This window comes from Antedon mediterranea, chromosome 10 (assembly GCF_964355755.1).
Source record: "Antedon mediterranea chromosome 10, ecAntMedi1.1, whole genome shotgun sequence".
Classification (NCBI taxonomy): Eukaryota; Metazoa; Echinodermata; class Crinoidea; order Comatulida; family Antedonidae; genus Antedon; species Antedon mediterranea.
In genome coordinates, this window is record NC_092679.1 from 2,720,625 (window position 1) to 2,731,132 (window position 10,508).

At 35.6% G+C, this 10,508-nt stretch overlaps 1 protein-coding gene across 2 annotated transcripts; it reads left to right on the forward strand.

The window, feature by feature from the left end:
* The first annotated feature begins 22 nt into the window (after positions 1 to 22).
* On the forward strand, positions 23 to 6,199 carry LOC140060279 (AP-4 complex subunit mu-1-like). 2 transcript variants are annotated; one of them, XM_072106423.1, is made up of 13 exons: positions 23 to 121; positions 557 to 639; positions 774 to 880; positions 1,001 to 1,097; positions 1,639 to 1,758; positions 2,354 to 2,425; positions 2,756 to 2,827; positions 3,106 to 3,172; positions 3,487 to 3,647; positions 4,022 to 4,113; positions 4,289 to 4,387; positions 4,530 to 4,650; positions 5,665 to 6,199. In XM_072106423.1, the coding sequence occupies exons 1-13, from the start codon at positions 46 to 48 to the stop codon at positions 5,863 to 5,865; spliced, it is 1,368 nt and encodes a 455-aa protein (XP_071962524.1). In that variant the 5' UTR covers positions 23 to 45; the 3' UTR covers positions 5,866 to 6,199. The 2 variants fall into 2 exon arrangements, with proteins under 2 accessions (XP_071962524.1, XP_071962525.1); XM_072106424.1 differs by having other exon boundaries at positions 5,426 to 5,803.
* The last annotated feature ends 4,309 nt before the right edge of the window (positions 6,200 to 10,508 follow it).

The window sequence follows — 10,508 nt, forward strand, 5'->3', positions numbered from 1 at the left end:
CAGTAGACATAAAAACATTGGCGAAATCTGTGTTTCTTGTGAAGGATGGAGTGTTTCCATCCGAGAATTTCTACATTTTCAATAGTTTCTATGCGAGGAGAAATTCTTGTAAATAAAATTTGTATCCTTTATAAGATGTTGATTTGTGAACACAAAAAATGTTCTGAAATTATTTTGAAAAAGCTCATTAAAACTCAAAATGTTTTTAGGCCTAGGCCTAGGCTATTTATCATTTTTGGCACACACTGAAGGTGCTTCCCACCATGTCTATCCCTGTGTATGATTTTGACATATGAGGGGCTTGGCCTAGACCAGGGAGGTGTTATTCCTGCCTAGACCAAAGAAATAATACTATAAGGGTATAACTAAATGTTTTACTTGCTTGACACGTCCTACTACTATATCTCAGCCTGAAAGCTGAGACGCATACTGTAGAATCCTGGATAATTCAATATTTATTTTTATAGGCCTCTAGGCTAGTATATTCACTTCACTAGTTATTTTGGTTTTTTTTAAATAACCATTTTCTTTTAAACATGTCTTAATTATAACATAGATAGTAAAGATGGACCTAGAAATGATGCAGCATCAATTTTTTTGGATTATGTTAAAAAAACAAAAGACATAGCTCCTGTTTTGGTAAGTATTTTATTGTTCTATCATTGTATGATGTAAAATATCACTTGTCAAAGCAATTATTTATTATGTTTTCTTCTTAAATCTCAATATACCATTTATTTGTATTCATTTATGATTATATTTTGTTTTTGCAGGAACTTGAAAATTTTAAGTACATTCACATTAAATGTAGTAGTTTATTTTTTGTCCTCACCACAATATCTGAAACATCACCGTTCTTCTATCTAGAACTACTTAATAGGTTTGTATATTTCGTTCAGTCCAATAATACAACTGTTACTTTAAATTAATGAAATTCTGGTCATGTGTTTTCAAAATTGTGTTTTTCCAACAGAAATATAGTAATGCCTTTCATTTTCAGAATTAAGGGGCTGTGCAAAGATTTCTGTGGTGTAGTCTGTGAAGAAGCAATCTGCTTGAATTTCTCTCTTATTCATGAGCTTCTTGATGAAGTTATTGTAAGTATGTCTTCTGGTATAAAGAAGTTTTTTTCATTTTGATTTGACAAATAGAATTATTCTAAAACTCTGTCTACTCTACAGTATCAAACTATAGTGTGACAAAAAAAGTGTGATGTGCCCAAATAAGGTTGGGATATGCACAAATATGGTAGTGATATGACATCATGTCCATTATAGGTGCATCACATTTTTCGTCACATAAAATTTGATAGTGTAAACACAGCTTTAGGAGTTTAATTGTATTTGCAAAGGTGCCAACCCACTGTTCACATAACACATGTACAAACATACACAAGATGTTTTACACAAATAAAGTTATTGGGAATGAAGTTGTACATTATATTCTCATGAGATCATCATCTGACAGGACTTGAACCAAGGAATCAGGAATCAAACCAAATTACATCTAGATAACTTGTTGACTACAGTGACTATTTATCTTTAGGATAAATAAGTTAATAATATTAATTTCAACGTAGCACCTACTGTAAATTACATCTAGATAACTTGTTGAATACAGTTGACTGTTTATCTTTAGGATGGTGGTGTTCCTCAGCTGATGTCAACCCAGGCCCTGAAGCCATACATTCAAGGAGAAGCAGTGGCCATCAAGCATGAGAGGCCTAACTCTGCTGTCTTTGGAATCGGTGCTTCACTCGTTAGTATCAAAATAATGAATGAATATCTTCCTAAGTTTCTGTATGCATTATTGCTATTTTTGTTTTCCTATTATTTCATTCTAATTGTTTATATCTCATTTACATATTTATGCATAGTAAGTATTGTATTTATAAATGTCTGGCTTTGGAATTATTGTTCATTCCTGATGATGATCAAATAAAGATAAACTCAAGTTTAAAAGCTCTCGTCTTAATATTAGGAGGGACTCGTTCTCCGGGAGAGTTATTTTCTTATGGAATGCTCTGCCTACGGATGTAGTTTCATTTGCTTAACCTTAACGTCGCATGGTCCAACCACCCGCTGAAGTTTTCACCTTATATTCAATACGATTTTATCGTTAAGAGGGGCTTTTAAGCACTGAGTGCTTCTCCTCGATCCCGTAGACGAAAGTGTACGGGAAACAAGTAAGATCGAAACGTTGAATCATGGCTTGCCTCTGGTAATTTTGTGTCAGTTTTATACTATGATACTTAAACATAATCAGTGCATCTATCGGTCGTCCTATCTTTTTCCTATTATATCTCTGTTAATCTTGGAAACTGTTTTATACATCATTATTTTGTAACATTTAGTTTGGCACCGAGATGTCTTCAGCATCGTTGAACTCTGTTGAGAAACCAATAGTTGGGACCAAAGCTGATATGGTATGATATTCCTTTCAAAATTTGATAGTGAATATTGTGACTTTTAAAACATATTTTTTAAATATCCAACACCAGTACAAATGCCTAAAATCCATTAATGCAGTAGTAGTGCTATTTTGGCCATGAAAAAATGACAAAAAAACTTAATCACAGGCAGATCCAAAGAAAGGCTCCAGCACAATTTACAATGCAAATGTTCAGCTCTTTATTTTACCATTTTTAGACTCCCCCCCCCTCCCTCCTATTTCAAAATCCTGTATCTGCCACTGTAGCTTGTCAACCATAGGTTATGATGCCAACTACCAACCTGTTTTGGTTTTTTTGCTGTAGTATTCACATGGTGCAAGGAACGAAGTCTATGTTGACTTAATAGAACGTCTCTCAGTCCTTATATCAGCAAATGTAAGTCAGAAAATCATAGCTTTGATCTTCCTATAGCTATTACATCGTATGCTTTTTCTAAAAAGTAAACCTCTTGCCAAGAAGATTCCTAAAGCCTAAATTTAAAGGGGTTCAACTTGATTTCACCAACCTAAGAAATATATTGAGCTCCCTCACGGTTTGAATTGAACATGTTACCAACTGCCCTTGATTGGTTGGCTTCTGAACATCATTGCAATTTTATATGTTCTGTCCAAGGAAGCTGATTTATTTTATTTGATATTTTTTTGTGTTTTTAGGGAACTATAATGTGTAATGATATCATTGGTTGCTTACAAATTAAGAGTTACTTGACAGGCAATCCAGGTGAGATAAATACACTCATATACAGTATCATGTCTAGCAGCAATATACACCCGAGAGTATCGTGTCTGCAGATTGCAACAGGCCCATGAACCACAAAAAGAAGCTACTGTATAATAGTATTCAGAGACTCCCATATGAAAGTTGCTGTCAGAAGACATGATACTGCATGCTGTTTTTTTGTTGCTAGACATGATACAGTACATGTATATGCACAGTACAAAAGACACAACCTGCATACATATCAAAACTACTAATAAGAATTTGTCATCTTTTTGTGTAAACTATTTTTAATTTGCGACTTATATTTTTCCCAGAGATGAAGCTTGGTCTGTCGAGTGACTTAGTGATCGGTAAGACAAGTCGCGTTGGGTACGGATATGGAGTACGTCTTGATGCAGTACAGTTCCACCCCAGTGTTGTCTTCGATGACTTTGAGTCTCAAAGAATTCTCATATTACATCCTTCAGAAGGCGAGGTAACTGAAATACTTTTCAAATGACATAGACATAAATTATAATTCCATATATTTATTTCATGATGATGTCATAGTTCATATATTATTAAATGAAATAAACTTTTAAAAAGCTTAAAAGTAGGAATCTCAAGACATTGATTCAAGAAGTGCCTAAAGCTCTGTCTACACTATCAAACTTTATGTGACAAACAAATGTGATGTTCCCATTACACATATGGACATGATGATGTCATATCACTACCATATTTGGGCTTATCACTACCATATTTGGGAACATTTTTTTTGGTCAAAATAGTTTGATAGTGTAGACAGAGCTTTAAATGAGCCAGCTATGACGTTAGAGGTCATTGCTTGACAATTCTGTATAATTTCAGATGACTGTAATGAAATACCAGCAATCAGGTGAGCTTAGCTCTTCCTTACCATTCTTACTGAACCACAGTATAGAGGAGGACTATGATAAAAGGTAAGATGAATATTTAGTGTTTAGACACTTGGCATTCTGCAAACTATGGCGAATTTTAAAGCATCAAACACAGACCCTCCCCCCCCCCACCCACCTCTCCGCACCCATTGAATATAGCAAACCAGAGTTCTAGAGGAAATCAAAATTAGTTTCTTTATTTAATTATGTATTTCAGTGTTCTAACAATTGAGTTAACGTTGAAATGCGACTTGAAACCTGCTGTATATGCTTCTAATGTCACGGTGCGGTTACCTGTACCAAAGAACACCACAAAGTGAGTAAAGCTACAGTATTTCTACACTATCAAAATGTTATGTGCCCAAATATGGTAGTGATATGGCCAACTAGGGTAGTGGTATGACATCATCATGTCCATATATTTGCACATCACACTTATTAACTATAATATCTTTCAGTGTTAGCCCCAGTCTTAAGTACAATAGTGGGCAGTCAACAGAGTACAAGACAGAAGATAAAGTGATAATATGGAAGACACATAAAATAAATGGAGGCACAACTTTGAATGCAAAATTCAGGGTATGTTTATGTTTATGTTTATGTTTACTATTTAATGTTCCTTGGGGTTTATGTTTTATAATTTAAAATAACAATATAATGAAAGTTTCTAGAATTGTCCTAAAGATTCCAGTATTGACCTGGATTTTCTAGGACTGTCCTGGATATTCCATTATTGACCTGGATTTTCTAGGACTGTCCTGGAGATTCCAGTATTGACCTGGATTTTCTAGGACTGTCATTGAGATTCCAGCATTGACCTGGAATTTCTATGACTGTCCTGGAGATTCCAGTATTGACATGGATTTGCTAGGACTGTTCTAAAGATTTCAGTATTGACCTGGATTTTCTAGGACTGTCCTGGATGTTCCATTATTGACCTGGATTTTCTAGGACTGTCCTGGAGATTCCAGTATTGACATGGATTTGCTAGGACTGTCCTGGAGATTCCAGTATTGACCTGGAATTTCTATGACTGTCCTGGAGATTCCAGTATTGACCTGGATTTTCTAGGACTGTCATTGAGATTCCAGCATTGACCTGGAATTTCTATGACTGTCCTGGAGATTCCATTATTGACCTGGATTTTCTAGGACTGTCATTGAGATTCCAGCATTGACCTGCAATTTCTATGACTGTCCTGGAGATTCCAGTATTGACATGGATTTGCTAGGACTGTTCTAAAGATTCCAGTATTGACCTGGATTTTCTAGGACTGTCCTGGATGTTCCATTATTGACCTGGATTTTCTAGGACTGTCCTGGAGATTCTAGTATTGACCTGGTTATTCTTCTAGGTCCTGGAGATTCCAGTATTTACCTGATTTTTCTAGGACTCTCCTGAAGATTCTAGTATTGACCTAGCTTTTCTAATAGTGTCCTGTATTGAACTGGATGTTCTAACATTGTCCTGGAGATTCCAGTATTGACCTGGATTTTGTGATCTACAGATTCCAATATTTACCTAGATTTTTCCGTATATTAAGTGATCCAGTTCAATTAACAAATTCCAACTGATTTGTTGTTTTTATCACAGATTCATGTATCCAATCTAATAAAAGCAACACAACTAGAATTGAATCAAATAAGTATAGAGTTTGAGATTGCGGACTGTTTACTTTCCAATCTAAAAATTGCATTTCTTAAACTCTTCGATCCTCATCACCATGCCTTTGTTTCACGTCGGTGGATACGTAATGTCACAATTACCGACTCTTACGTATTTCGATTGCGGTGACATGATGTTATTTCACTCAAATTGGTGATTTTCTATACAAATGGTGTGATGTATGTTGTAGAGGCTCCTCACAAAGCACAGCATTTGTATGCCGAACTGAATAGATCTTTGTGACGTGTTTTGAAAAAAGAGAACTATATTTCTGCTTTCATTGTTGCTCTTCCTTTAGGCAACTGAGACAAAATATTGTCACTTTTTTTGTGGGGAAAAACACAAAAACATGAAAATCGGCGTGATTTTCATAGTAAGCAGTCTTTACGATGTTACGAAATATACAAAGAGAGAGCTCAATATATTTGATCTATTATTTATGTTAACTTAACGATAATATATAAATTTGAGATATAATAAAATAAATATTAAGATATTATGCTGTAAGTCTGTTTTATAATTCAAACAATACAACAGAGACGTCGGCTTCAGCGTACTAAAGTTGGTTCCACCTGGACTCCACACAATGACGTAAGCGCACCGTAACACAATGACGTAAGCGCACCGTAACGCAATGACGTAAGCGCACTGTAACGCAATCTACGCAACGTAAGAAAATGCCATTCTAATAACTTTGTTTGCTCCCGCCTGCGTGAAATCAAATCTGCGATGTTTGCAGCACTGTTGCGTCGTAGGTTCCCACTTGTGAATACGTCGTTGCGTTGCGTCGCTAGTGGGAACCACGCTTTAAGCGTGGTTCCCACTAGCGACGTTGCGACGATGGCTTATTCGCTTGTGATTGCTAACTGTCTATAACTTCGCTTGTCATTGGTTAAAACGCTTGCGTTGCGTTTACGTCCTTGCGTTACGTTCTAGTAGGAACCAAGCTTAACCAATCAGTCAGGTCAGTTACTAATTTTGGTTTGTCAAAATAGAATTTTAAAATAAAAAGATAGTTCATCTAAAAAACGGTCACTTGTGATTGGTCAACTAACTTGCGTTGTGCCTACGCCGCTGCATTGCGTCCAAGAAACCAAGCTTACTACATGCATGCGTATTTTGGTAGAACTTTTGAATAATAGAAAATCAGTTAGAGCACCGCTCTCGTCTAGCAAGTTGCATGTCGAAATTGTGTTAAGAACATGGGCGTATGAAAATCGATACAAATTTTTGTATTATTTCTAAACAGCTCATCGAGATAATATTAAACATCGTATCTTCATGGAGTTATGACGTCATGGAACTATCAAATTAGTACATTTATTTTATAGATCCAGGTCTAGGCTAGGAGGCATCCATGATGATACAGACAGGGTAGAAAAAACTCTAGAGATATTAGTATGCCTAGGCCCACGTGTCCTACACTGTGAGCCTACTGCTAGAGACAGGGGAGTCCTCTATTCATTTTTGCGCGTTACGACGACGTCGAGAAAGAAGACCGGAGTTTCAACTCTAACGTTCAACGCTAGAAATCAAATGTTCGCGCTATCGTTAACATTTCAACTTGATCGTTTTCAAACGATCGATCGTCGTTGAACTTTTAACGATTAACGATAATAGCGTCGACTAACGTCGACAGGAAAACAGGCTTTTTCCTGTCGACGTTAGTCGACGCTATCGTAAACAATAATCGGCAATCTTCTACGTAAACATTGAACTGTTAACGATTTACAGGAAAAGGTACTCGCTATCGTTATCATTCCATTTTCAAACGATCGTCGTTGAACTGTTACGATCAACGACGATAGCGTCGACAGGAAAACAGGCTTAGTGTTTTCAGTTCAACGACGATCGTTTGAAAATGATTAAGTTGGAATGATAACTTGTCGGTTATTACTAACTTGTTGGTTATTACTAACTTGTTGGTTATTACTAACTTGTTGGTTATTACTAACTTGTCGGTTATTACTAACTTGTCGGTTATTACTAACTTGTCGGTTATTACTAACTTGTCGGTTATTACTAACTTGTTGGTTATTACTAACTTGTTGGTTATTACTAACTTGGTGGTTATTACTAACTTGTTGGTTATTACTAACTTGGTGGTTATTACTAACTTGTTGGTTATTACTAACTTGTTGGTTATTACTAACTTGTTGGTTATTACTAACTTGTTGGTTATTACTATCTTATCGATTTTACTAACTTGTCGGTTATTACTACCTTGTTGGTTATTACTAACTTGTCGGTTATTACTAACTTGTTGGTTATTCGTTGTGGTTAACCTTTACTATTTAAAATAGTGCTGTAAATAGATCAACCGAAATATGAACGAATAGTAAAATAATATACATAATAATGAATATAGAATAATAAATGAATATAGAATAATAATGATAATAAATAATGAATTATATGTAAATTTATTTGGAAATATTGGTTATAAACAAATGCTAAATGGACGAGGTTTGCAGTATCAAATATAATATAATACAGTGCAGTAAACTTAATACATTATATATAACGCTCGCGTACCATCTAGGTCGTGCCCACAGATGGTTCTCGAATACACAGCAATTTCAGCGTAAAAAAATGCTTTTTTTAATGTACGTACTGCAGGACGATAATAGTTATTATTGTTCACAGAAACGAATAAATAGACACGATGATTTATGTATTTTTAAACTGAAATTAGCACACTGGGAATTACTTCCGAAAGAGAAACTTGTCACAAAATGAGTCCAAATTTGTTATTTGGACTCATTTAAACAAACCCAATTTGTGTTTTGTGTGTAACATTAGTTTTGAGGGATGGGGAAGAGGATATGGGTACAAAGAAGAACAATGTTTTAATATATTATTTATCTACTCAGTAACGAAATATGTTTTTCACTTTGATAGGCCTATAAATAATATGCCACTTGATACAGTAACACATTTGCGATTTAATACTTTGTTAAAACTGTCACGGTCATAGTCCATTGAAATAGCATAGTACATGTAACGATACACGTACCACTACAACGTTTATATTCTTTGTAATTATTAATTAATACAAACGTTGAGAAGCAACTGTCAGTAGTACAGTTTATTTGTATATTGTACGTTTTATATAACAGTAGGGCCTACTCACAGGCCTATAAATAATATACCACTTGATACAGTAACACATTTGCGACTTAATACTTTGTTAAAACTGTCACTGTCATAGTCCATTGAAATAGCATAGTACATGTAACGATACACGTACCACTACAACATTTATATTCTTTGTAATTATTAATTAATACAAACGTTGAGAAGCAACTGTCAGTAGTACAGTTTATTTGTATATTGTACGTTTTATATAACAGTAGGGCTGTGTTACAACCGTTAATGTAGAAAACGCCAGCTAATGTCGAAACAACCGTTAATGTAGAACAATCCACCGCTTATGTAGTAAAACCTCCAGCTTATGTAGAAACACCAACAGCTTATGTAGTAAATAAAAATCAACACCAGCTAATGTAGAAACAGTCAACAGCTTATGTAGTAACGAAAATTGCCTCCCAGCTTATGTAGTTACTATCGCCAGCTAATGTAGAAAATGTTATATATATTTTACAAAAATGTCTCATTTATATGCCAGTGCATCGATCTTTACTTAGCTATCAATCTTTCCACCTCTCGTAAGCAACCAACTTTCTAAAACGACCACACATCGTAAGCAACCATCTCTGTTAAGGGACCGCTTCTCATAATCGACCACCTCTCGTAAGGGATTACCTCCTCTCATAAGGGACCACTTCTCATAACCGACCACCTCTCGTAAGCGACCACCTCTTTTAAGGACCACACCTTTCGTAAATGACCACCTCTTTTAAGGGACCACGACCTCTTTCTCTCTATTAAAGGACCGCTTCTCATAATCGTCAGTGACGACTCTTTTAAAGGACCACCTCTCTTAACGACCCCACCTCTTGTAAGTGACCTCTTATAAAGGACCACCACCTCTATTAAGGGACTTCTTCTCATAATCGACCATCTTCCATCACAATGACCTCTCGAAAGTGACCACCTCTATTGCGACGACCAGTGTCTCTGTTAAGGGACCGCTTCTTATCATTGACCACTTCCGAGAGGTGGTCGATTATGATAAATGGTCCCTTAAAAGAGACGGTGGTTGTTCAATAGAGGTGATCACTTACAAGAGGTGGTCTATTATAAGCAGTGGTCCCTTAATAATAGAAACGGTGGACGTTCAACAGAGGTAGTCACTTACCAGAGGTCGTTGTGACGGGAGATGCTTGCACATGAATTATAGACATTTTTGTAAAATATATAACATTTTCTACATTAGCTGGCGATAGTAACTACATAAGCTGGGAGGCAATTTTCGTTACTACATAAGCTGTTGACTGTTTCTACATTAGCTGGTGTTGATTTTTATTTACTACATAAGCTGTTGGTGTTTCTACATAAGCTGGAGGTTTTACTACATAAGCGGTGGATTGTTCTACATTAACGGTTGTTTCGACATTAGCTGGCGTTTTCTACATTAGCGGTTGTAACAGGGCCTACTCACAGGCCTATAAATAATATACCACTTGATACAGTAACACATTTGCGACTTAATACTTTGTTAAAACTGTCACTGTCATAGTCCATTGAAATAGCATAGTACATGTAACGATACACGTACCACTACAACGTTTATATTCTTTGTAATTATTAATTAATACAAACGTTGAGAAGCAACTGTCAGTACTAAAGTTTATTTGTATATTGTACGT

Excerpts from the sequence above, each read along its gene's own strand:
- LOC140060279 (XM_072106423.1), top strand. The coding sequence starts at position 46 with ATGGAGTGTTTCCATCCGAGAATTTCTACATTTTCAATAGTTTCTATG. Across the intron at positions 122-556 it reads AATTCTTGTAAATAAAATTT|ATAGTAAAGATGGACCTAGA; the intron begins GTATCCTTTATA and ends ATTATAACATAG. Across the intron at positions 4,388-4,529 it reads GTACCAAAGAACACCACAAA|TGTTAGCCCCAGTCTTAAGT; the intron begins GTGAGTAAAGCT and ends AATATCTTTCAG.